At 52.8% G+C, this 26113-nt stretch overlaps 1 protein-coding gene across 2 annotated transcripts in view; it reads left to right on the top strand.

The window, feature by feature from the left end:
- The first annotated feature begins 1156 nt into the window (after positions 1–1156).
- The window catches only part of Lrp4 (LDL receptor related protein 4), a 50682-nt gene continuing 25725 nt past the window's right edge, over positions 1157–26113 (top strand). The window contains exons 1-20 of one of the 2 annotated variants that reach the window (XR_010040222.1): positions 1157–1403; positions 11069–11215; positions 12730–12846; positions 13076–13189; positions 13388–13504; positions 13783–13911; positions 14127–14246; positions 14921–15046; positions 15437–15562; positions 15751–15885; positions 16280–16405; positions 16702–16932; positions 18291–18447; positions 19993–20210; positions 20362–20538; positions 20930–21052; positions 23081–23258; positions 23397–23478; positions 24195–24300; positions 25309–25493. Coding sequence is in view for 1 of the 2 variants with exons in the window: in XM_003465209.4 (XP_003465257.2) it covers positions 1352–1403; positions 11069–11215; positions 12730–12846; positions 13076–13189; positions 13388–13504; positions 13783–13911; positions 14127–14246; positions 14921–15046; positions 15437–15562; positions 15751–15885; positions 16280–16405; positions 16702–16932; positions 18291–18447; positions 19993–20210; positions 20362–20538; positions 20930–21052; positions 23050–23258; positions 23397–23478; positions 24195–24300; positions 25309–25510 (2814 nt within the window). In the remaining variant the exon portion in view is untranslated. Of the gene's footprint in view, positions 1404–11068; positions 11216–12729; positions 12847–13075; positions 13190–13387; positions 13505–13782; positions 13912–14126; positions 14247–14920; positions 15047–15436; positions 15563–15750; positions 15886–16279; positions 16406–16701; positions 16933–18290; positions 18448–19992; positions 20211–20361; positions 20539–20929; positions 21053–23049; positions 23259–23396; positions 23479–24194; positions 24301–25308; positions 25511–26113 lie in introns of those variants that run through there. The other variant, XM_003465209.4, reaches the window with a different exon arrangement.

Below are 26113 nucleotides of genomic sequence, written 5' to 3'. Positions count from 1 at the left end.
AATTACTTTCCCCTCAGCTAACTTGGGGCATTTGGGTCTTCCTGGCTCTACTGCTGAGCGCTATGTGATTCAGAGAAACGCACAGAACATACCAACCCAAAGGAAAAAAGTCATACTCTGGGCCCTCAAAGAGTGGGGGTCTTAGCAAAAGTAACAAAACAAGATCCAACGTAAAAAACTGAAAGGAGGCAAAATTAACCCACGTTCCTGGAATGCGCTGGGAGGGCGCTGCTGCTACCACGCTAAGAGAGAGAAGCGTTTACGGTTCGGCGCGGTAACCCAAGCCTTAAACGCTGCTGGAGGGCCCTGCCGACGGAAGTGGGAAGGAGGCCGAGGACTGGGGGGAGTTCGGGGCTGCGAAGGGAGAAAGACTTACTTCCTCAGCCCCTCCGCTTCCTCGCCAGGATCAGAAAGTCAGAGAAGGTGAAGAGGCTAACGATGCTGATTTACAAAGACAGCACAGCGAGGAGGAACTAAGTCTGGCGGGGCCAATTCTGGACGTCTGAGCTGGGGCGACAGGACCCAGACAGGCACCTCAGGAAATGAGTAGATGAAAAAGGGAGGTCGCAGAATTATTTAGCCCCAGAACAAGGCGGCCTAGGCCGGGGGAGGGGCGGGAGAGCCAGCAGAAAATCTCAGAAAAGGAATTTTGACAGCGAGAACGCTGGTTGAGACACAGCTCTGCAGGCCCCCTGATGTCCCTTGTTTAATGTCAATAAAGGCCGGGAGGATTATGCGTTAGCAAGTTCTGCGTATTCGGAGACATCAATGAAGTCTGGACTTAGGGCCTGGAGGTGCCTCCCCCCCACCCCAGTCACGTCCAGGCGACTGGGGTCAGCGGGGCTGCTTCTCCCTGGAGAGGCGCTAACTGCACAGGGTCTGAGAGTAGCCGCTAGCATAATTTTTTTTTATAACTTTTTTTAAAGTTAGAGACACTCGCGCTGTGCTAATGGGGACAGAGCAGGGACTCTGGAAGGCCAGGAATGTGGGGGCGGCCTCTGGAGCAGTGGGGCCGCGATGGAGGCGCGCGAGGGTGGGGTTCGGGATTGGGGGGCGGGGGCCGAGGGCGGGAAGGGGCCGGGCCAGCGTTGGGGGCGGGGCCAGCGTTGGGGGCTGCGGCGCGGGGGGCGGGGCGGCCGGGCCCGGGACACCCCCTCCCGGTCCCCTAGTGGGGCGGCTTTGGCTCTGGCCGCACTGGAGGCGGCGGCAGCCGGAGGGCGACTTGCGGGGCGCACCGGGCGCCGTGGACGCGGGACGCCTGGCCCCGGGCACCCTCCGCGGACTCCCCGGCTGCGCGCCCCGCGGAGCCCGGGACCCCGGCAAGGAGGGAGCGCCGGAGAGGACCGGCACCATGCGGCGGCCGTGGGGCGCGCTGCTGCTCTGCGCCCTGTTCTGCGCACACGGTAAGCAGCGCCGCCGGCCCGCCCGGCCCGCGGGGAAAGTTTGTCCCAGGTCCCCGACTCCTCGCCCTGGAGTGGGACGGTGCGGGCTGGGGCCTGGGACCCTCGCGCGCGTGCCCAGCGGGAGCCCCGGGTTTGTGCGCCGGAGTGGATCTGGACGAGCTCCTCCAGCGCCCCCGGGGCGAGAGGGGACCGGGTGGAGGCGCAGCCCTGCACTCCAGTCCGGGCTAGGATCCGAGGTGCTTGCTGCTCTTTAGAGAGCTGCAGGCTGCTCTCTTTCAGGCTGAAGACAGGGTTTCTGTGTCCTTGGTGCAATGCATGTGTGCAAAGAAAGGGCGGCGAGAAGAGTGGTCGCCAAGCCCATGAACCGTAAGCGTTCCTGCTGCCTCGGGCAGGCGTCTCGCGTGGATTGCACCGAGGGCCCCTGTGGAGTTCGAGTGCCTGGGCGTCAGAGATGCCTCCACGCGGGAATCAAAGCCTGCGCTACAGCCCAGCTTCTCGCCCGGGGGCTCCCGGCTCAGCTCGCTCGCAGCATCTCCCCTTAGTAGTGTTTTGGGTTCCCTCTCCGGGCCGCGGCCAATCAGCTGCCTGCCCCGGATCCTCCCGAGGGGAGGGGTGGGGGACCGGGCTGGAGAAGGGGCTGGGGAGGACGCTTGGGAAGAAACTACTGGAAGGCGCCCGCGTACCGCTGGTGGCAGAAGCAAGGGGCCGGACGAGGACTTTGCTGGACTCCCCAAGAAACTTCCCTGTCTCGGCCTCGGGGTCGCTGGGCGCATGGCAGCCGGACTCGCGGCTTCATCTGCTCCTTATTAATAATGCGTTCGGTGCCTGTACGCCAGTGCTGTGTGTGATCTGGGCTCCGGCGGAATCCGTTTCTCCGCTTAAGACTGTAGGTGCACCCCGCGATGGAGCAGCTGCCTCTTATAAGTTTGTGCCCAAAGATCAAAGAACTTTGATCTTTGAACCCCAACCCTATTCACCCAGCGCTATTCAGCCCGGGGGGCTGTGTGTGTGTGTGTGTGTGTGTGTGTGTGTGTGTGTTGGGGTGGGGGGAGGGCGGGGGTCCTGAATCCTCCGAGTCCCCTTGCAGCCCTGATGAGGGGGTGGATTTCCGAAGTGGAGGAGTTGATGGACCCCGGCCTCACACCGGTGCTTTCTTTAACCAAGAGCAGCTCGTGTGCAAACCCTGCTGATTTCCGAACGTGCCTGGCAGGGCGTGGAAAGATCTGGGCACTTGTTTTAAAGATTGTTTTACTTCCCGAATCCAAAACAGAGAGCTCGTGTCTGTTATTTCAACCACGCGTGGGTCTTCGATGGCTTTTTTTCTAGTCCTCCCGAGCTCTTCCTCCCCGGGCAGGGTCCCTAACGGCCCGCGTCCCTGCGCTTGGGTGCGCTCTCCTCCCACCCCGCGCTGCGGGAAGGTTATTTGCAGCCTTCGCGGCGTGTTGGGACAGCGGCCCTACTGGGGTAGGAATGTAGCTGTTCTTCCCACCACATGGGCCCCTTAAAGGGACAGCTTTGCTTTTTGGGGGGTTTCCCCCATCGGGCTGCAAGGGAAAAGGATGGAACTTTCCTCTCGGCCCCCTGGAGGAAGTTCTGAAAAAGATCAAGGGAAATGGCAGGGCACTGGGAAGAAAAGGGGAGGGGGACTAAAACGGATACCAACAAAGCCGCGGAGGAGATTGTCGCCTTCTGCCCAGGGGAAGGGAGAGCTGGAAGGTTCCAGGCAGAGACTGGCCAAGACGATTTAACTGCTCAGAGCTGTCAAAACTGCATACGTTACACCCGTACAGAGGACAGGGTGAGGAGGGAGCAGAGAATTCTGTATGTTTAGTGCTTCCCAGAAAAAGGATGAGAGGGTTCTTGGCGATTCATTTGTACTCCACCCCATACAGGGAATTGAACTCAGGTCCTTGAGCTTGCCAGGCAGGAGCTGTGCTGCTGAGCTACATCCCTGGCCCTTGGTTCCATTTTTTAAGGAAAAAATACGTTGAATAGAAACTTGTAAACCTGCAGACTTTCTGTGCACATAGGGGAGGCAGAGGCAAGGGGATTTATATACTTTGCTTGACTGGATCCTGAGCTATCCTTGGAGATGTAGAGGGAGCAGAGTCATAGTGAGACCCAGCAGTTATGGAGTGTGGAACCAACATAGCCAGAAATACCACTGTGAAGATCCCTGACACTACATTCCAGGGGCCCAGGGAGGCAGCAGTTGGGTAAGTGGAGTAGTGAATCAGGTGGCCTGGCTTCAGCTCGGAATGAACTCAGTGCACTACAGTGGAAGGTGCTTATTTGAATTCTGCTATGGGAAGGAAACTTGATGCCTGGGAATAACCATGGCTGTTTTCATCCCAAGAAACTGTCCCAGAAGTCTCTTCTAGGTAAGTGAAAATTCTGCCCAAGAGCAATTAGATAGATAAAAGATTTCTGAGTTTTTCTGGCTGGCCTTGAACAAACTCATGGCAATCCTCTTGCCTCAGCCTCCTGCATGTTGGGATTACTGGCTCTGCCACCACATCTGGCAATGAAAGGTTGTTTCTGAGGATGAGTGCAAAAGTGTTGAGTTGAGCGTGGTCTCCCTTCCTGTCTGGCTGTTGTCCTGATCACAGTTGTCATGGTGCTTGAGTGACCTTGTCCCTGATCTCTTGGACTTGTGAAAGATGCTTGGCTTGTCACTGATTTTGGATTTCCTCTTCTGTCCCCTGTTGAATATCAGATAACATCTTTGGGACTGGCACATGGTATTAAGAGTGACAGGTGCAAGGGAACCAAGACTGGCTGTGACTGATACCGAGCACATGAGGCACGTTCTTCATTTGGGCCAGCACAGGACACAGAAGGTCACAGAGGACAGAGTATTTTATAGCTCTTCACTTGCTCTGGGACTTTCTAGTCAGTAATCCTCTGCTTTCTACTGATGAACTGATACCTTTGATCCCTAAGAAGAAGCAAAAATGGGAGAGATTGTTTATGTTGCTGTTCCTTAAAGAGAATAAACATTAGGGGATTGGGAACAAAATTATTTCTGAGAGTACTCTGAGAACTAGTCTTCTACTTCTGGGTGTGTCTCATAATGACAGGACAGTTCTGTGCCTGGGCCCGTTCTAGCCAGTCTCGCTATTCCTCGAAGCAGCCTAGCCACCACTTTGTCACAGTTAGCTGGATAAAGGGCATCTGAGTCTCATACTGTGACTCTGATGGGTTGCCATCTGGTCTTCAGCAGCAGCAGAACCCTTGCTGCCCCTCTCAGCTTAGTGGAATTCCGGGTCCCCTGGAAGATTTGGTGCTGGCAAATTCGGCCAGCAGTCTGCACATGGTCCTTAAGTAGTTCTGCTGACCGCCTTGCTTCCACTGGTTCTGCAGCTTGGAGCTGCCAGGGCCCAGCTTTCTCCTGAGTGCACTCAGAAACATTCCTCAGACACAGCTCAGCACCCATTCATTTGTTTGTTCATTCAGCAAACACAGATTTCTCAAGCATTAAGCCAACATACACAGCTCAGTAATTGAGAAACACAGGCAGCCTGGGCACTTCCTGGAGGCCCTGTGTGAAATATCAAATCTCCCTGAATTTCAGGATTCTTATCTGCAAATAAGGGTGAAGTGATAGGAGGAAACAGGTAGTCAATTCTCACCTAAGAATGCTATAAAAATTGAACATGTTCAAACTATTCAGCACAGAGCTACTGTAGGGCTGCTTGAATATCACCTGTTGGTTAGCAAAGTTGCATAAGTAGATTAGAGCTGGTTCTTGCCTTTGGGATACAGGAGCCACGAAACAAATAATTATACCATAGTGTCGTGTGTTTAAATAGAGGCTTGGTCCTTCATTTATTTTAGCTGGTTTTTTGGCTTTCTCTGGGAATATCTTGTGCCTCCTTCCTCCCCCTCCAAAGCCTCACCAAACCTAAGCACGGTTCCTGCCTGGTCAAACTTCCGGAAAAGAAAACTATTAGGCTTGCACATGAGTAGGGCAGCCCGCTCTGCCTTAGAGACGCCTGGGAGATGGAGCTTCCTTGTGGAACATTCAGGGAATGGCCACAGCTTCTCACCCTTAGATTGCTGTGACCCCAAGGTGAGAGGTGCTGGCTGAGGTCTCTTGTAGCTGGAACAGTTTAGAATTCCAAGCTCTCCTTCCCTCAGGTCCGAGGACAGAGACAGGCCCCAGAGCTCATAAGGTAGCAATTGCCTCAATTTGGGGGCAGGGCGGTTGGAGCCTCTTTCCTTCATGAATCCTGTCACAGGGATAATTGATGCAGGTCTCCAGCCCCAGACTCACCCCCAGCCTCTAGTGCCTCCACCCCAAAGTTTGACCCCTGTTGTCTCTTTGTTTCTTCCTTTTAAGTTGGTGCCAGTGATGTGATGTTTCTGGGAGCCACAGAAAGTTGACCGTAACCCAGAGCAGCCGTTTTCAAAGAGCTGATTCTCTGGCTTGCCAGCGGTCCTTTGAGTCTATTTTCTGTCCTGCATTTTTGATTTAGCAAGAAGCAAACATCTTAGGTGCCCTTGGGCACCTTTTATGCCCATCCAAGCAGACTTTGTTCTTTCAGTGCACGGCAGCATTCCCATCTGTGCTCACGGATGAGTGAGGCTCGCTGCACTCCGCCCTGCTCCCCACTGTGCCCTGCCCCGCGCCCCTCTGCTGAGTGGAGCTTTTGGGGCCCCTGGTCATTCAGGTGAGAGTGAGGAGGGGAGGAGCACTGCCCGGGACCTGCAGCAAGCCCTGACTTGGCTTATAGGAGCTCCCCCTCACCTTTGTGCAGAGCTGAGGATCCGGGCTGCCAACCAGCCCAAGCCGGAAACAAAAGACTGGGAGCAAACGAATCTCCCATCTGGCTGAGAGGCAGCGACACAAAGGTGCTGCTGCATAATTTATCACCAGAGGTTTCTGGAGCCAAGAAGCTCCTGGCTGCTAGCAGTGCCTATTTGGGGAGCAAGGGACCCTCCCCCTGACTGGGTGCAAGGCCAAACAGGTACCCAGTAGGGCAGTGAGAGGGACACCTGATCAGCACGTGGAATAAAGGTGCAAGCAGAGAGCTCTCCAGGTTCAGTAGCTCTACTTCCTGTCAGGCCTGCGGGGTGGGGAGAGGGGAAGTGATCCAGGTCTTCCTTTCCTGTGGCCGCAGCCTGGGGACCTCAGCTGCTACCACTCTGCAGGCATGGAGAAAGATAAGACAGTTCTGCAGGGTTCACCATTGCCTTCTAGAAACCAAATGGAGATGCCAGGCCAAGCACACAAGAAAGGGGAGCTCACTGCTGTTCCTACCCTCCCTACCTCGAGCAGTTAGAACCATAGGGTTCAACTTCGGGCTCAGAGAGGCAATAAAAGTGAAGAGCTCTAACCTGTGTCTCCAAGCATAGTGGGCACACTTGAAATCCCAGCTACTTGGGAGGCTAAGGCAGGATTACAAATTTCTGGACAGCCTGGGCAGTACAGGCAGAGTTAGTGTCAAAACAAAAAGGGTTAGCAAGACAGCCTTGCCTAGTATGTGAGAGGCCCTGGATTTGAGCTCCACCACCACATACACAAAAGGAAACTAGAGAAATGTCCTTTGCTTATGGTGCTGATTCCTTCCCTTGCTGTCATATCTCTGATCCACCCTGCCCTGAGGTAACTGCGTACTCCAGAACACTCACAGGCACTCCCTAAGTCTCCTCAGTCCCAGTTCAACTTGAAAAAGCTGCTCTGTGGCTGTGGGTAGTCACCATCCATCCTCCTGTGAGCCTCTGTGAGACAGGTGTGAGACAGGTGTGACCCACCTCCAGCCGAGCGTTCCTTGAGATGCTGAGTACCAGGACTTGGCACCACCACTGGCACTGCATATGCATCTGTGTCATTTGCACAACGCACTGAAGAAGGTCTGGATTCTGAGGTTGCCCTGGGAGAAGAACAATAGTCTTAATAGTTCCAGTGGGACTCCTGTCCTAGTTGCACTGTATTCCTGATGAGCCTTGGTCAGAGCAGGTGACCTTACCTGTTAAATGGATCCCACAGCAACAGTTCAAAAGTTGCTGTGATTATTAAGCAAGCCTATAAGTGTGTATAAGCAAGTGGCTTGCTAACTGCAAAGAGAAATTGCAAAGCAGAATTATGTGTTGCCACAAGCCCTGTTCCTTCCAGGGCCAGCATTACACAGAGGCACTGGCTCAAAAGGGCTGTGACTCCAGCCTTCTCCGTGCTGTACTGCTTTACCTTAGGCAAAGGAAATTGCTCTTTACTCTAGCAGCAACCAGAAGGAAAGGTCACTGTTTGAGACTCATAAACTCACTGCAGGTTTGCTGAGAGAGAATGAACGCCATCCGGGAGAGGGGCCCCAAAGTTGTAATTGCGCTTTTGACTTTGAGGCTTTGGAGATTCTCACCATGGCAATATCATTTATTGGGAGGCCTGGTAAGGGCAAGTGCTGAGGGTAAGGGCTGGCCCCGCGCCTTAGTACCTGTGTGACCTATCTGCACACTTAGCCTTCCAGTATCTCTTTGTCTTCCTTTAGAAAGTGATCGTAATAACAGTGGCTAGTTGGGTGTGGTGACGCACACCTGTAATCCTAGCACCTGCCAGCCTGAGGCAGGAGAATAGCTGCAAGTTTGAGGCCATCCTGGGGGTATGTAGTGAGTTCAAGGCTAGCCTGATCTACATAACAAGACCCTGACTCAAAACAGGAAAAGAAGAAAAACATTAGCACTGGCATTCATTCATTGTGGAGTGCATTCTGAGATGCAGCAGTGTAAGCCACTTAGAGAAATACTTGGTGGGCACTTAGCCAGTACTGAGTAACTGATGGTTGTATTATTATGACGCTGTTGCTACGTGCCAGCCCTGTGCTGCGCAGTTTGTATGGATTATTTAAACTTCCCCAAACCCTCTGAGGTATTCTTATTCCCATTTTGTGGATAAGCAAAGCAAGGCTCAGAGATATTAAATAACTTGCTCAAAGTTGCAGCATTAATGATAGACCCAAGATTTCCACCTTAGTCTCCTGAGTGCAGGATCTGTGTGGTCTGTGCAAGGGCCACTGCCCTAGGGACAGTTTGTCACTGCCCTTTCTGATCACAGCCTGGGCTTGAGGAAAAAGGCAGAATTCCACCTCTGGGAACCCCAGAGGAGCAGCAGTTGTTCAGAAATGCCGGCTTTTTGGAGTATAATATGTCTGCTTCCTGAATGAATGGCGCTGACTTCAAAAGCCGACCAGCCTGTGCCCACCCTGTGGACTGTTTTGTTCCTGAAGCGGTACCAGGAAACCAGGACTCCTGTTATCAGTCAGCCAAGGTCGGGGGAGGGCCTCTTGGCTCCCTCCTGTATTCTGCTCACACACAAGTGGCACCAGGATACTGCTGATCTCGATGTCCCCATCTTGCTGCTCAGGTTCTTAAAAATCAAGGGCTTGGGAAAAGAACAGCCCCTGCATCTGTATCCCCTTGAACACTTACCAAGCTCCTGCAGTGTGCCACGCAAAAAGTGCGCTTCTTTCACCTTTTTTTCTTGTCTAACCCTTGTGACTTTTCTTTCTCTTCACAGAGGACAACACTAAGGTTTAGGGAGCCGAGTGACCTGTGCAGGGTTTATGGAACCCACGCCTGTGTCCTCCAGCTCCTGTGTTCTTTCCTCTGCCCCCTTCTTTCTGTCCCCATCACCTTCTGCCCTGAACTCCCTTCTGGGCACTTTCACTCCCAGCCTTTCTCAACCTGTTGACCACGTCATTGGCATAGGGAAAGTTTTCCTGTGCTCTGTGCAACACCTTGGCTTCTTGCAACTCAGTGCTAGCAAAATATCTCTAGATGTTATCAGATGTCCCCCGAGGGGCAAAAACATCCCCAGCCAAGAGCCACTGCCCTGGCCTTGCCCTCTTCACCCGGCCATGCCACTGAGAAGGGGGTCTCTGTGTCTTCCTTGCATGGAGTGTTTTTTGTTTAATGCACCCAGGACTCCCTAACGGGGTGCAGTGATGAGCAGTCGTTCCTCAGGCTCGGTGCCCAGGGCCAGAGTGAGAGAAGCCCTAGTTTCTTCTCAGTTTCTATGAAACAGGCTAGGAGCATGGATTGGGGGCTGGGCTGCTGGGTTGCTGATGCTTCTGCAGGGACAAATCTGTCCCACATTTGCAGAAAGGAACTGGGCCTCCCAAGTGGATTCCCTTGCCTTCAACAGGAAATCCTGCACCTTTTCTAAAGCAGGAGGTTCCTTTTGTGTTCTTACTGGATCACACCAGCCTGTGTGCGTATGTGCATGCGTGTGTGTGAGCTGGGCCAGGTCTCCACTGGGAATCTCGTAGAATCTGTGATAGATGGATGGATGAATGGCTGGCTATCTATCCATCAATCCATCCATCATAGGTTAGGAAGCTATACCTTATTTCACATTTCCCGTTGGGGTTGAAACAGAGAAAGAGGGGTTTAGGGATTTCTGCTTTATTAATTAATTAATTTTTGTTGTTGTAGTCTTTTTTTTTTTTTTTACCTCAGGGATCGAACTTACAACTGCGTGCTTGCAAGGCAGGTGCTTATGCGGCTGAGCTAAATCCCCGAGCCTTGCTGTTTTATTCTTGAGATAGGGTCTTGTGTAGTTCAAGCTGGTCTTGAACTCACTATGTATCCCAGGCTAGCCTGGATCTTAAAGCAATCCTCCTGTCTCAGCCTCCTGAGTGCTGAATTATAAGCATGCACTACCTGCTTGCTTTTGGAGGACAAAGCAGCACCTGTTTCATTCCAGACCTTGAGCCCTAGGGGCCTAGTAATTTAGCTGCAAGTGAGGCTTGTATTGAGAGAGAGAGAAAGTGAGAAGCTGGGCAGGTCCATCGTAAAGGAGGAAGGTGGCAGTTTAGAAATGACTCTATCTGCTACAGCCCAGCCTGAGGGGAGTAGAGAAACCAGATAGCGAGGGGAGATAAGCAGCAAGCCTGCCCCCCTCATTCCCCAGCTGCAAGCAGCCCAGTGGGTTCGATGAATGCTGGGAGGGGGAGAGTGACCTTGGAAGAACCCTTTGTTCCAGTTGAGGCTGAAGCGGGGGCACTGAGCCATTCACACGCCATCACAGGACATCCTGCTGTGCACGCTGGGCAGGGGGCACAGCCGCCAGTCATGGGACTTGGCCAGGCAGATAGCTGGATGCTCAATGGGGAAGTCCAGCTGTGTGGCTGAGACTGGGGAGGGCCAGGCTGCCAGCCTTCCTCTGGGCCCTGGTCTGTGCCCTGGACAGGAAGGCCCCAGTTGGCTGGCACAGTCCCCTCCACCTCCAATCCCAGTCCTCCTGCTCATCCTCCTCCAAGGAAAGTCTGCCTATGGGACTCAGGCTGCTTCCTGCTTCACACTTCCCATGTGGGTTCCTTAGCTTTTCACTTCCACTGTTATTTCCAGCCCTTCTGGGCCAACCCGCCAGGGCCAACTATAAAGTGCAGGCAAAAGCATCTGCTTCTCCATATCATCCCTCTGTCCCTGCTCCCCTGCTCCCCTGCTCCACAAGCCTCAGCCCCCTAGGTGGCATCTGGAGGTGCTATGGAAGCCCTGGCGTGGACAGCATTCCCAGGCTGTCTGTGAGCCACGTCAGAGCAAGGCTTGATGACACTGCAGCATCACTGTGGTTTCCTAGGGGACAGAGCCCTGGGACTAGGCCTTACCTGCAAATGGGCTGTGTTTGAGCAGGAGCTGAGCCCGCCTTGGTCCCTTCCCCTGCCCAGGCCTTGCCAGCAGCCCGGAGTGTGCATGTGGTCGGAGTCACTTCACCTGCGCAGTGAGCGCACTTGGCGAGTGCACCTGCATCCCTGCCCAGTGGCAGTGCGATGGGGACAACGACTGTGGGGACCTCAGCGACGAAGACGGGTGTAGTAAGTACTGCCTTGGGGGTTAGGGTGCATGAGGACCTGAAGGGGGCCCAGGGAAGAGGCCTGGAAAGCATTCTGTCCAGCCACTGAGTTGGGCTTAGAGTAGTAAACTGCTTGCTTGCTTTCTTTGTTTTTGGAAACAGGGTCCCGCTATGTAGTTCAGGATGGTGATCCTCCTGCCTCAGCCTCCTAAGTGCTGAGTTACATCTGTGCACCGCCACATCCAGCTGAGAGTTAGACTCTTGCTAGGCTGACAGATAACACATTTATCTGTCTGTCTCATGTTTGTGCACAGCAGTTCATACCTGTGTCTCCAATAAAACAAATGTTGGGGACTCCTGAGTTTGAGTCCCCGTACCCACCCAAAAAACCAAGTTGAAACACGTATAGAAGAAAATGCCCTCAAAACCAGAGGTGTTCTTTTTAAATTGCTCTGTATTTATGTAAATATATGTACATTTAAAAATATATGGATTACACGCAGTGCAGATTAGTTCCCTTTCTTATTTTGTATAATCACACCTTTGTATAATCATACCTTTTGTAAATAATGCAAAATGTAAGAAATCTCATTCCATTTAAATGCCTCCTTTTGTGTGTGTGTCAGGAATCAAGTTCAGGACCTTGCACTTGCCAGGCAGGTACTATACCACTAAGGTGTATCCCTACCCTCTTCTTCCCCCCACCCTTTTGAGACAGGGTCTCCCTGTATAGTCCATACTGGCTTTGAACACACTATGTAGCCTAGGCTGGCTCCCACAATGTAGAGATCTGCCTGCCTCAGCTTCTGAGAGCTGGGATAGAAGTCCTAAACTGTCAGACTCAGCTCTAATTCTGTACACGGACTTTTTCCCTTAGTACAGGGACCAGGTGTCCTATTTGGGTATATGTAGAACCGCTGCCAAGCCAGTTGTCTCAGTTTAGGGGTACAGTCTCTCACCTGCAGCCCTGTGTCTGAGGTGGCTAATTAGTCTAATGGGAGCCCGGCTACAACCTGAACTTCATTAACCCTAACCAGTGCAGCTAATTGTGAGCCAGATGGATGCTTCACTTTCATATCCATTATGTCAAAGGCCCTTCCCAGCTGAGGATAATTATCCCCATTGTACAGTCGAAGAAACTACTGCTCAGAGAGGGCAAACGATTGCTCGGAGTGATAAGTAATGAGTTCTACAACTGGAAATCGAGCCCAGATGTGTCAGTCATCATGCAAGAAGGAGGGGAGACAGCACCTGGCTCTCTTGCCTGTGTTTTTCTTCCTGCTTTGGCAGTGGCTGCGAGCTGTCTGGGTGGTTTTTCTGCTGCCCTGTGGATCCCTTACGTGATTCCCGTTTCCTCCTTAGTCCTTAGCTGGTGGACGATTCTGCTGAGCTCCCCATCCACTGGCGGTGGGCGAGAGGTCCCAGATCAGCGCTGCAGGCAGGCAGACATGGGACTAGACCCGGGCCGTGAAGGGTCCCGGCCCGTGTGGCCTGCCCAAGCCTCTCCCTTCCTCCCTTCCCCTCTCCCCTTCTCAGTGCTGCCCACCTGCTCCCCTCTGGACTTCCACTGTGACAATGGCAAATGCATCCGCCGCTCCTGGGTATGCGATGGAGACAACGACTGCGAGGACGACTCGGACGAGCAGGACTGTCGTGAGTGTCGGGCCGCTGGACGCTGTTGGGAAAGGGTTTCCAGGCGAAGGTGAAGTTTCCGGCCACAGAGTCCCTGGCCTTTGCACTCCGTGCTGTCCTTTTCTCAGTGCTGCCTGCTTTTGGTGGGGTGGCTGGGGAGGGTGGCACTGGAGCTGCCAGACTGCCCCAAAGCCTTTCCGTCAGGCCCCAGGCACCGCACCCCTGCCTGACGGCTGCTCTGTGCCCGCAGCTCCCCGGGAGTGTGAGGAGGATGAGTTCCCCTGCCAGAACGGCTACTGCATCCGGAGCCTGTGGCACTGTGATGGCGACAATGACTGCGGAGACAACAGCGATGAGCAGTGCGGTGAGTGGGAGAGGGGACCTGGCCGTGGGAGGAGCTTGTGCAGGGGACTCCATGAGTCCCAGACACGTGGAGCAGCTGGAGGAAGCGGGGAGGGCCAACACCCAGGTGCTGCCGCCTCAGACTGGGGAGACTGGTGTCTGGGAGGATGGGGAAGGTTGTCCTCGAGGCCCCTCAGCACATCGTCCTCTGGTACCCCAGACATGCGAAAGTGCTCAGACAAGGAGTTCCGCTGCAGCGACGGTAGCTGTATCGCCGAGCACTGGTACTGTGATGGTGACACGGACTGCAAAGATGGCTCCGACGAGGAGAGCTGTCGTGAGTGGCCGCACTGTCGTGCTGTGGGGCTGGGCAGGCACTGAGGACTCCACCACTGGGGTGAGGGCCAAGCCGAGGAGCACAGGTTCTGAGCTGAGATCAGCAAGGAGCAGGCACACAGGTGGGCAGGGAAGGCTCCTTTTGGTCCCCCTAGTTGTGGCCGTCCATCCACAAGGGCCACCCCCGTGAGGCCCAGTCACACATCACTCAGGGGCCCTGTGAAGCATCTCACTCCTCTTCCTGGGTCCGAACACCATCTCCACCTCTGACCTCTGCAGCCTCGGCGGTGCCCGCGCCGCCCTGCAACCTGGAGGAGTTCCAGTGCGCCTATGGCCGCTGCATCCTGGACATCTACCACTGTGACGGCGATGATGACTGTGGGGACTGGTCTGACGAGTCTGACTGCTGTGAGTGCTGGGAGGAGGGGAGGCCACCAGGTGCAGGTGCCAGATGGGGCAGGAGCTCAGGGGAGGAGCTGCCGGGCTGGCGCCTGCCTCCCTTGGGTAGAGGAGGAGGAGATAGGAGGTGTGGTGCTGGATGTGCAGGAGCTGGGGCCCTCCGGTCCACTGCAGGATTCTGCACAGACAGGCTAGAGACCCAACATCTCTGTCCCCCCCCTCAGCCTCCCACCAGCCCTGCCGCTCCGGGGAGTTCATGTGTGACAGCGGCCTGTGTATCAACGCTGGCTGGCGCTGTGATGGGGATCCCGACTGTGATGACCAGTCTGATGAGCGCAACTGCAGTGAGTGGGGGGGATCCAGGGAGAGGGGCTGCAGGGCTAGCGAGGCCACCACCAGTACAGCTAGAAGGCATGTTGGACTGGACCGCTGTCTTAGTCACTTCCTCGTCCCTGGGACGCAATCCCTGTCACCCACAATTTAAAGGAAGAAAGGTTTATTTTGGCACGAGGTTTCAGTCTATGCTCCAAGAAGAAATAGCATCATGGAAGGGCTTGGTCAGAGGAAAAGGCACTCGACCCACAGGAACCAGGAAACAGAGCAGAAGGAGCCTAGGATAGAACACCCGCTTCCCGGCCATGCTCCAGTGACCACCTCCAACCTGGCCCCATCTCCTAGCTGCACATTCTGCTCCTCTATTCATCAACAGATGAACCCATTGACTAGTACAGAGTGCAAACGTATGAGGAGTTCGGGGTACTGCTAGATCTCAACCATGACAACTATCATGTACAGTTTGTAGGGCTGCGCACTGCACAGAGGCACTGTGTCCAAAGGAATGCCAGCCATGTAGTAGATGGCAGTTTCATAGACTCATCATGGCAGCTTTCCAGCAGATGGCAGTAAAGTGTCTCGTGACACTGGCATCCTGAAGAGCGGTCTGGGAACTGATACAAAGGGCAGCTCTGGGCAGCAGAGCAAAGAGAGGCCAGTCTCTCATCGCCCCTTTGCTTTGCAGCCACCTCCATGTGCACGGCCGAACAGTTCCGCTGCCGGTCGGGCCGCTGTGTCCGCCTGTCCTGGCGCTGTGATGGGGAGGATGACTGTGCCGACAACAGTGACGAGGAGAACTGTGAGAACACAGGTGGGGTCTCCTGGGGCTGTCCGAGGCCCCCTAGCTGCAGTTGGGGTGCAGAGATGGTGGCAAGAAGGCACACTGGGAGGCTTGATTGGGATGTAAATCTACAGTGTCAGGTCCATGTGTGGTACGGCACAGCAGTGTGGCCAGGACACAGGCTCGGGGCCGTGGGCTGCCTGCCTGCTCGCACTCAGCGTACATGAAGCTGTGCTCTGCCTGTGCAAATGCACACACTCAGCCAGCCTCGCCTCAGCTGTTTCCTGCCTGGGACCCCAGCCCTTGCTCCTGGAGTCTCCTCTGTCTCCTGCTGTGTCCTAGATAAGGACAGGCTTCTGTCCCAAGCTGGCCCAAGCCCTGCCCCACAGTGACCTGCCACCGCTCCCTCTCACCCCCTAGGAAGCCCCCAGTGTGCCTCCGACCAGTTCCTGTGCCGAAACGGGCGCTGCATTGGGCAGAGGAAGCTATGTAATGGGGTCAACGACTGTGGGGACAACAGCGACGAAAGCCCACAGCAGAACTGCCGTGAGTGTCCCCGGGGCTTGCGGCTGGCCCACGGCTTATGGCCAAACCCCACCCCTGGGGTTTAAAGGGAACGCTCCCTGGGGCATCTCAAGGCTGTGGGAGCTGGTCCGGGTGGACCAGGTGGAATTGAGGCGGCTGTCTGGGGGAGGATTCTGGGCTCAGTCCCAACTCTGATTTGGCTGGCACAGGGCCCCGGACAGGTGAAGAGAACTGCAATGTTAACAATGGTGGCTGTGCTCAGAAGTGCCAGACAGTGCGAGGGGCAGTGCAGTGTACCTGCCACACAGGCTACCGGCTCACAGAAGATGGGCGCACATGCCAGGGTAAGTGGGGGCCAGGTGGCATCAAGGTGGGAGGCTGGGCAGGGGCAGCAGGCAGGTGACTGTTTCCTCTGAGTCACACAATTGATGGGTGCGACCTCATTTTATTCGTCATAGTCAAACCAAAAATATGGTTATCCTTTCCTTTGCACAGATGGGGAAACTGAGGCCCAGAGAGGTTTAGGAACTTAGCAAATGTCACACAGCTAGGGAGGAGCAGAGTTGAAGTTCTAGCCCAGGTTGCACAACCTCAAAGCCCTTCATCACATGCTACACACCCTTTCTACCAGGCCAGGAAGTGGATGGGAATCAGGCCAGGAAAACAGCTGGTGAGACTGGGAGTCGGGGTGCAGGGACAGCAGGAGGAAGCCCTCCTGACCCTGCCTGGTATTCACAGATGTGAATGAGTGTGCTGAGGAGGGATATTGCAGTCAAGGCTGCACCAACAGCGAAGGAGCTTTCCAGTGCTGGTGTGAAGCAGGCTACGAGCTCCGGCCAGACCGGCGCAGCTGCAAGGCTCTGGGTAAGAACCCAGCTCCTCAGCTGATGACAAAGACCAAGCCAGACAAAGGCCAGGCATCCTGGAGCTCAGGGATTCGCTTAAAGATACATTTCTGGCTCTGTACCGTGGAGCTGCAAGTTGCCCTCCAGATCCCAAGAAACGCTGCTGGGGTGGGTAGGGGAGGGCTTCCTTATTCTGCTGGGGATGGGGCAGGTTGGGGCTGTCCCGGAGACAGGTGGCCCCTCCCTCGCCTGCTGCAGAGCTGGGGCTGCGGCGCTGATGTCCACATTGGGCCCTGTCTCTGTGCTGCGTCCCAGGGCCTGAGCCAGTGCTGCTGTTTGCCAACCGCATCGACATCCGCCAGGTGCTGCCGCACCGCTCCGAGTACACGCTGCTGCTCAACAACCTGGAGAACGCCATCGCGCTCGACTTCCACCACCGGCGCGAGCTCGTCTTCTGGTCTGACGTCACCCTGGACCGGATCCTCCGCGCCAACCTCAACGGCAGTAATGTGGAGGAGGTGGTGTCTACCGGGCTGGAGAGCCCAGGTAGGGCAGAGGCTGTGAGCATGTGTGTGTGTGTGCGTGCGTGTGTGCATGCATGCAGGCGTGCGTGTGTGCCATGCATGCATGTGTTTGCAAACCTGCCCCAGAGCATCTCTTTCTAACAGAGAAACCCTGGGTGGGACTCTGGTGGGGAAAGCATTTGCTAGTGTACATTGATTTTTGGGGTTTTTTTAGGTTCAGACATGACTTTGGGTGATTATCATAATTGGAATCAGATAATTTATGGATAATATCGTCCTCTATCAGCCCCAGCATCCAGTTTATTATTTTGATTGCTTAGTATTAAGAATATAGTCAGGCGGGGCTGGGGATTTAGCTCAGTGGCATAAGCGCCTGCGTTGCAAACGGGCAGTAGTGAGTTCGATCCCTGGTACCGATAAAAATGAAAAAAAACAACAAAAAAAAGAATATAGTCAGGCATGGTGGTGCATGCTGGTAATTCCAGCACTCAGGAGGCTGAGACAGGAGAATTGCCATGAGTCTCAGGCCAGCCTGGGCTACATCATGAGTTCAAAGCCAGCCTGAACTACACAGCAAGGCCCTGTCTCATAAAGAAAAAAAAAGTATTCTGAGTTCATATACCTGCAATCCTAGCACTCTGGGAGGCTGTCAAGAGAATTCCAAGTTTTAGCCCAGACCCTGTCTCAAAATAAAGAATTAAAAAAGGACTATAGCTGTAGCTTAGTGTGGTGGGCCAGGGTTCAATCCATAGGACTGCCAAGAAAAAAAAAATAATAATAATAACTCTGATTCACCCGAATAAATACATTGATGTTTTACAGATTTAAAAAATACCAGCTGCTACCTCGTCAGTGCAGGCCAGTTGAAAAGCAGTTGAAGTGGATCAGAAATTGGTGTTGAGGGCTGCTGCTGCTGCTGCTTAGTATAGATTCCTAGTAGGCACTAGGCCCTAGATTCCACCCTCAGAGCTGCCCCCAAAGGAAAGAACCTGGTGTCAGTTGGCTCGGATGTCCTGGAACTTTGGAAATGACTTTGCAGTACCTTAGGCGATAAGTTGCAAACCCTCAATTTGCAGTGGAGAGCGCCCCGGTGTGTGGGGTAGGTAGGGAGTCACAATTCAGGAAACAGGGTGTGTTTGCTGTGAGGGAGGCTGCACACCCTGAGGTAGCTGCTGGACCTCTTGCCGCCCCGTTTCCTTATCATTATGGGGAGAAAGTACCCTGCTTGTGGACTCCTAGGGGTTCAGTTCGGCAGTGGTGACACCATAGTTCAGCAGGCTCCAGCCAAGCAGCACCCCCTGCAGGGTTCTCAGCAACCACCAAGGCATAGAGGGGCCGGGCTGGGTCCCTGACATCATCCTCACCTCCACATCTCCCCAGGGGGCCTGGCTGTGGATTGGGTCCATGACAAACTCTACTGGACTGACTCAGGGACATCACGGATTGAGGTGGCCAATCTGGACGGGGCCCACCGGAAGGTGTTGCTGTGGCAGAACCTGGAGAAGCCCCGGGCCATCGCCTTGCACCCCATGGAGGGGTGAGTGCACTGAGTCTCGGACTCCCAGATTCTTCTTGCTGCCTGGGAGGGACTCTGTTCAGGCCACCTGGGCAGGGCGTTATGGGATTGTCCTCACCGGCTGGCATTAACAATGTAGACTCACCCGTGTGGCCTTGTGCTAGTTAATTGGTAATTAAAAAAAGAGAAAGATCTCCCTAAAAGCAAGGCCAGCCTGAACTACAAAGTAAGACCTGTCTCAAAAAATCAAAATTTAAAAAAAGATAAAGAAGAAAAACTAAAAAAGCCTCTACCTCATCGTTGTGTGACAATCAAGATGATGCCGTTACATGGCACATAATATTCGTATTAAGTGAGTCTAAATGGTTAGTGTTCTTTTTATTAGCTCATAGGGTTGACCTAGTTAATAAAATTATTGGTAATTTAAAATAATTTAAAAAATAGTTAAGCTAATTGATAAAAATTATCTTTAATTTAAAATAATTAAACATGCAATAGGCAAGTTTCCTGGGCTGAAATTTCTTGAAATGGAAGTTGATAGCTCTTGGCTTTTAAAAATTCAGTGCTGGCAACACAGAGACATCTTGTAAGAGCTTGCAAGTGTGTATTAACTGTTGTAGAAACTCTGCGTGTGTGTGTGTGTGTGTGTGTGTGTGTGTGTGTGTGTGTGTAGGTATGGGTGGGTATGCATGTGAAGAGTTATGTGTAAATTATACAAGACAGCAGAAGAGATCATGATGAAAAAGAAAGGACCCATCTCAAGCAGGTGTGGTAACACACACCTGTAATCTCAGCACTCAGAATGCTGTGAGGCAGGAGGATCTCCACAAATTCAAAGCAGGCCTGAACTGCATAATGAGACCCTGTCTCAAAAAACAAACAAAAAGCCTGGCATGATGGTGCAATCTGTAATCTCAACCCTCTGGGAGGCTGAAGCAGAGGAGGATCACTTTGAGTTTAAGGCCAATTGGGGTTACAAAGAGAGTTCAAGGCCAGCCTGACTGCATAGTGAAATCCCATCCCAAAAGACAAAAAAAAAAAAAAAAAAGTGCCTGTCTCAACTTTTACTGTCAATTTCAAGAGCATTGGGACTTTTCTCTGTTTTGCTTATTTTTTTAAATGAAAAATTTCCCTGTCTAAATACATTTAGCTTCAAATGTTTCAAAAGCACTCAATTGGAAACAATGTCACATGCCTATAATCCCAGCACTCTGGGAGGCTGAGGCAGGAGGATCACTGTGAGTTCGAGGCCAGGCTGGGCTACAAATTGAGTTCAAGGCCAGCCTGAACTGCACAGTGAAACCCTGTTTTCAGGGCTGGAGATTTAGCTCACTGGGTACAGGGTTTGCCTCACATGGGCCAGACCTTGGATTTGATGCCCTGGGTTCAATCCCTAACACTGTCAAAAAAAAGTATTCTAAATAAATAAAATCATACACATGTAAAGCATTCCCTAAGTAATCCCCTAGATTAAATGGCTCAAGGGCTCCACCCTGATGACTGCCCTCCTTAGTCCCTGTCTGTCCTTGGTCTCTCAAGTCTCAGGCTCCTGTTCTCTCCTCCCAGCACCATTTACTGGACAGACTGGGGCAACACACCCCGCATTGAGGCGTCCAGCATGGATGGCTCTGGACGTCGCATCATTGCTGACACCCATCTCTTCTGGCCCAACGGCCTCACCATCGACTACGCAGGGCGCCGGATGTACTGGGTGGATGCCAAGCACCACGTCATTGAGAGGGCCAACCTGGATGGGAGTCACCGCAAGGCTGTCATCAGTCAAGGTGAGCGCTTCCCTCCACCTCCTTTACCTCCATCCTCTGCTTCCTGGCCATGCCCCCCTGACACCTTAGGAGAGGGTGAGATTGGGCCTACTGCCAGGCCTGGGCCCATGCAGGCCACATCTGGAATGATGTCTCCCTGGATGGTCCCCAGGCCTCCCACACCCTTTTGCCATTACCGTGTTTGAAGACAGCCTGTACTGGACAGACTGGCACACCAAGAGCATCAACAGTGCCAACAAGTTCACTGGGAAGAACCAAGAGATCATTCGCAACAAGCTGCACTTCCCCATGGACATTCACACCTTGCACCCCCAGCGCCAGCCTGCAGGTGAGAAGCCTGTACCTGCCTAGCTGCCATTTCTTGTGGTGGGAAATTCTAGGGCTGACATGCGGTGGGCTCATTGCTCCCTCTGCTGGACATTTGGAGTACTACACCATCAAGACTGCTTCACCAGGTCGGTGATTTAGCTCCAGCAGCCCAATGCCTGCCTGGCAAGCATGAGGTCCAGAACTTGATTCCCTGTACACCCACCCTGCAAAAAAAAAGACTGCTTCACTGTTCCCATCTGATTCATGCAGGCATATCCAGGGCATCTCCTGTGTGGCAGGAACTCACCATACTAGTGGCTGGAGCAGATAGAAAAAGTAATGACAGTTTCTCCCTCCCTTTGCAAACCTTTGGTCTTACCTGGACCTCTTGCTCTGGGCTCTTTGAGCAGGGAAAAACCGCTGCGGGGACAACAACGGAGGCTGCACCCACCTGTGTCTGCCCAGTGGCCAGAATTACACCTGTGCCTGCCCCACGGGCTTCCGCAAGATCAGCAGCCATGCATGTGCTCAGAGTAAGTGGGTATGGGACCTCTGCCTCACTAGGGGGCCACATGGGAGTGGGTAGAAACACGGAGAGGTTTGGAGGGAGCAGCTGGACTCCTGAGCCAGCCCCTGCAGAGAAAGAACTTAAGAGGCTAAGGGATCCTATGTCAAAGCTGGGCACTGTGGACCCAGCAGTTTATATGGGCAGAGTCTTAGCAATACCACATGATTGAGGATGAACAGATGCAACCAGGCCTGTGGTGCAATCCACCAAGCAGAGCAGCTCATCCCTCGGCTCCTGCAGGGCAGAGGACCAGCTCTTTACCTGTAGAGTGCTTTCTTTCAGCTCATAGACCAGAGAGGCAGAATTAGGCTTTCTTGCACTGGGCATGATATTTCACGTCCAGAGACTGAGCCAGGAGGATTGTCACAAGTTTGAGGCTAGCCTGGGCTATGTAGTGAGACCCTGTCTCTCATACACACACAAAAGAAAAAAAAAAAAAAAGACCAAATACAAAAGGAAACAAGAGACTGTAATGTTGCTGTGTATGGAGGGCCTGGGTAAATATGTATCTAACAAGTGGGAGATGAGGGAATCCCTTGGTCACTCCTTAGACCACGTGAGTGACCCCCGCAAGGTCATTGCCTTGCCAGGGTGACCCTGAAAAGCTCAGTGCCTGGGTGACTTTTGCTAAGAGTAGAACAGAGAGGAGTGATGAGGCATGTTGCCTGACTGGCCAAAGGTCTGGGATAATCGGTACCATTGCGTGTCTTGTTTCCTGCCATGGACCCCACCGCTGTTAGCATCAAATTCTCCCAGGACCTGGGTACTTTCCAGAGAACGAGTTTAAGGAGAATATTTTGAGAGGTCATTCAAAGACACACTGAGGCAGGAGGATCACTGTGAGTTCAAGGCCAGCCTTACCTACATAATGAATGCTGTCTTTAAAAAAAAAAATTGGGCTGGGGATTTAGCTCAGTGGCATAGGCATCTGCCTTGTTAAGCATAGGGTCATGAGTTTGGTCTCTAGTACTGATTAAAAAAAAAAAAAAGCAAAAAAAAATAATAATTGTACCAGAGATGGTGGCATATACCTATAACCTGGCTGTAATCTGGGAGACTGAAGCATGCAGATCCCAAGTTTAAGGCCAGTTTAGGCTATATAGTAAGTTCTAGACCAGCCTAGACTATATAGCAAGACTCTGCCTAAAAAAAGTCTGGGATTGTAACTCAATAGTAGAGCAAACTGAATTCAATTCCCAATATTGAAAAAAAAAAATTGCATCCATCCTGAACTTTTTTCCCACTCTTTATCCCTAAACAATGTAGTGTAACTAACGTGTGTTCAAGGCCAGCCAAAAAAATCAAGTACACCAAGGGATATGGATAGGTTGTGTCCAAACACCAGGCCATTTTAGAGGAGACTCAAGTATCTATGAATTTGGGTATTGGTGAGGATCTTGCAACCAGAGCCCATGTGTCCTGAGGAAGTACTCAGACCAGGACAGGGCCAGGGGATGGAGAGGTGCACGCTGGCCAGAGGCTTCCTACATGTGTGGTCAGAGCTCCCTCGCTGGGGCTGGCTGAGTTCTAGCTCTGTAGCCCTGGGCTCTGGCCTGGTTGCAGCCGCTTTTCAAAACACTCAGCTCAGTTCCTTGCAGAGCAGGTCGGGGGGGGAGGATTGTTGAGGAACCAGAAGCCCTAAAGTTGCAGAGAAGTTAGAGAAGTAGGGTGAGGAGTCAGCATTGGTCCAGTCAGGGCACCGGAAATGTTTATGAGATGTCAGAGGGCGGAAAAGTTCAGGTAAAGCTGGCAGACCCTCAAACAGCATGTACTTCTGGGCCCTGGCAGAGTCCATTTCTGCCCACTACAACTCAGAGGGGATTTGTGTGAAAAGTAGGGGACAAAGGGCACCAGGACCCAGAAAGTGTGACTGAACCAGGTGGCAGCCAGGTGAGCGAGTGTGTCTGTCACTCTTCCTGGATGTAGAGCATTAAAAGAAGATCCCTCTCGGCCTTTGATCAGGTCTTGACAAGTTCCTGCTTTTTGCCCGAAGGATGGACATCCGTCGGATCAGCTTCGACACCGAGGACCTGTCCGACGATGTCATCCCACTGGCTGACGTGCGCAGTGCTGTGGCCCTTGACTGGGACTCCCGGGATGACCACGTGTACTGGACGGATGTCAGCACTGATACCATCAGCAGGGCCAAGTGGGATGGAACAGGACAGGAGGTAGGGCCCAGTGTGACCCAGCCCTCGGAGGGCAAGGGGCTGAGGTGGGGACCCACCTCTCCTTGGGAACGGCCAAGGTTTGGGCTGCAGAGCTGGAGCGGAAGTACAGCAGGTGACACAGACTTACTTCCTGTCCAGGTGGTGGTGGATACCAGCCTGGAGAGCCCTGCCGGCCTGGCCATCGACTGGGTTACCAACAAGCTGTACTGGACAGATGCAGGTGTGTACCGGGGAGCTGTGGCCCAGCTGCCTGAGATTCCCCTTATTCCAAACCCTGGAGTCCCCTCCTGGACTGTGTCTGGGGCTCAGGCACAGAGGTGAGGCAGAAGGCATTTCAGATAGTGACCCCATGCCCTGTGGTATTGCTTCCATTGCCATCTAGGTAAGGCAGGCGTTTTCTATTAGCCATGCGAGTACAGGAAGGAAAGAGAGAAATTTCTGGAAGTGTAGTCCGTAGACAAACTGCATCAGCCTACCTGGGAAGCTGTCAGAAATGCAAATTCTTTGGCATATCCAGAGACTGAGATAGGAGAATTGCTGGGAGTTCAGACTAGCCAGGGCTATAGAGTGAGTTCAAGGCCTACTTGAAATACAAAGGGTGACCCTGTCTCAATAAAAAAAGCAGATTCTGGAGCCACACCCAGAATTACTGAATCAAAATCTTTGAGAATTAAGTTCTGTATTTTAATGATCTTCTGACTCTTACATTAAAATTTGAGAATCATTGCCTTATGGGATAGAGCTGGTTGCCTAGGTGAACTTGATCACATCCTTGAATTTCTTCTCATGATTCAGTTCACTAAATATCCATGGTGTGTATCTGCCAAAAAGTCTTTGCTGAGCCCTTTCTATATGGGAAGGTTCCATGTGGGGCACAGAGGATGCCAGTAGGGCAGGAATGAGACGAGTTAATCTCTTTGCCCGACTTCTTGGCAGGTACAGACCGGATTGAAGTGGCCAACACTGACGGCAGCATGAGGACTGTCCTCATCTGGGAGAACCTCGACCGCCCTCGGGACATCGTGGTGGAACCCATGGGCGGGTGAGCACTGCGTCTTTGGAGCTCCCGAACCCCACCCTGCACTCCTGAGGGCATCTGGGACTAATTAGTGTGAGTGGCCCCTGCAACAGACGTTCCCAGGAAGCCAATAGTGGAAATCAGAGGGCAGTGGTCACCCTGCTTCATCACTGGACAAGGAAACCTTTTCTTTGTTTGCTTACAAAAGTAACTTATGGCTTGGGCATGGTGGTACACCCCTGTAATCTCACCACCCATCGAGGCTGGGGGAGGAGGATTGCTGCCAAGCTTAAGGCCAGTATGGGCTGCATAGCAAGACCCTGTCTCAAAAACAAAAGTCTGCAGAAAGTGAAAATTCTCTATAATCTCCCTCTGGCAATAACCATTGGTAACAGTTTAGTATATTCTTTACAGAGTTTCTTCTAAGTGTATATAAGTATTTCTTTTTGTTAAGTGTGGTGGTTTTGGTTTTACAAAAATAGCTTACTGCTTTGGCAGTATTTTATTGCCTTGTATATCTTCCCATTATTTGTTCTTCTTCATGGTTATGTAGAGTTCTATTGAATTTAAATACCATAGTTATTTAACCCACCCAGTCAAGGCAATATTTCTTAGTCCTCATTCTCTCCTCCTCCTCTTCTTTTTTAAGACAAGATCTTGCTGTGTGGTTCAGGCTGCTCTCAAACTCACTGTGTAGCCTAGGTTTCAATTTGTGGAGATCCTCCTGCCTCAGCCTCCCAAGTGCTGGGATGACAGGTGTGTGTCCCGCCACTCTTGGCTTCCCTCTTTCTTTATTGCCAAGTAGGCCTCATTTACTATATATTCTTCAGATATGGGCTCTCACTTTATCAAGACCCCGGAGCCCCTTTTAGTAGCAATACAAGACATTTAGGGACTGCTCTGAGCCCTGGGCTGGACTGGGCAGTGAGGCAGAGATAGCTTCTGTGGGCAGAAACCCCAAAGGCCGAGGTAGCCTGGATCCCACTCGGTATTAATGGTAAGGTTTGCAAGACTTCCCTCACCTGTGCCCAGGTACATGTACTGGACCGACTGGGGTGCAAGTCCCAAGATTGAGCGAGCTGGCATGGATGCCTCCGGTCGGCAGGTCATCATCTCCTCTAATCTGACCTGGCCTAATGGATTAGCCATTGACTACGGCTCCCAGCGGCTATACTGGGCTGATGCTGGCATGAAGACCATCGAGTTTGCTGGACTGGACGGCAGCAGCAGGAAGGTAGGGGTGGCACTCAGGCACCTCCCCCAGCCCGACAGCCTCCACAGTGCCAGTACTCACTGGCTGGCAGGTGACAGGAGCTACAGGGTCCAGTGGTCCTGAGGCCAGTGTGCAGCTTGTGCTGTTCCTGAGGCTGTGGGCACTCTGGAGTCAGGGCTGCTGGTTGACGATGAAAGTGAATGGAGCATCTCAGTCCCTTTCTTGTCACTGAGCACTCATGGGCACTCACAGCATAAAGGAGTAGATGTTCACTTTGGCCTGCGTTTCAGTTCATAGTTGGCCGACTGCAAGGCAGGAAGGTACAGTGGAAGGGCCTAGTGGAGGAGAGCTGCTTGCCTGGATAGCTACTCAAGGCCTGGCAGTGGGGGAGCCAGTGATGGTGTGGGAGGAAGATGGACCCCTCCAGGCCACGCCCACCGTGGCCCTGCCCACCGTGGCCACACCTCGACCAATGGGAGGTGTGTCAGCTCTTTCCAGTCACCTTTTTTTTTTGGTACCATCATGACCTTACGGTTGCCAAGCAGGCATTTACACTGCTGAGCTAAACCCCCAGCCCTCCCAGTCACCTTCTTAAGGTCCCATCTGAAATTAGAAACAGCTTAA

Source organism: Cavia porcellus, unplaced genomic scaffold (genome assembly GCF_034190915.1).
Source record: "Cavia porcellus strain 051 isolate PalLab524CR breed Dunkin Hartley unplaced genomic scaffold, mCavPor4.1 scaffold_17, whole genome shotgun sequence".
Lineage (NCBI taxonomy): Eukaryota > Metazoa > Chordata > Mammalia > Rodentia > Caviidae > Cavia > Cavia porcellus.
The sequence above is the reverse complement of the archived record's forward strand: the minus strand, read 5'-3'. Positions and strand labels throughout refer to the sequence as shown.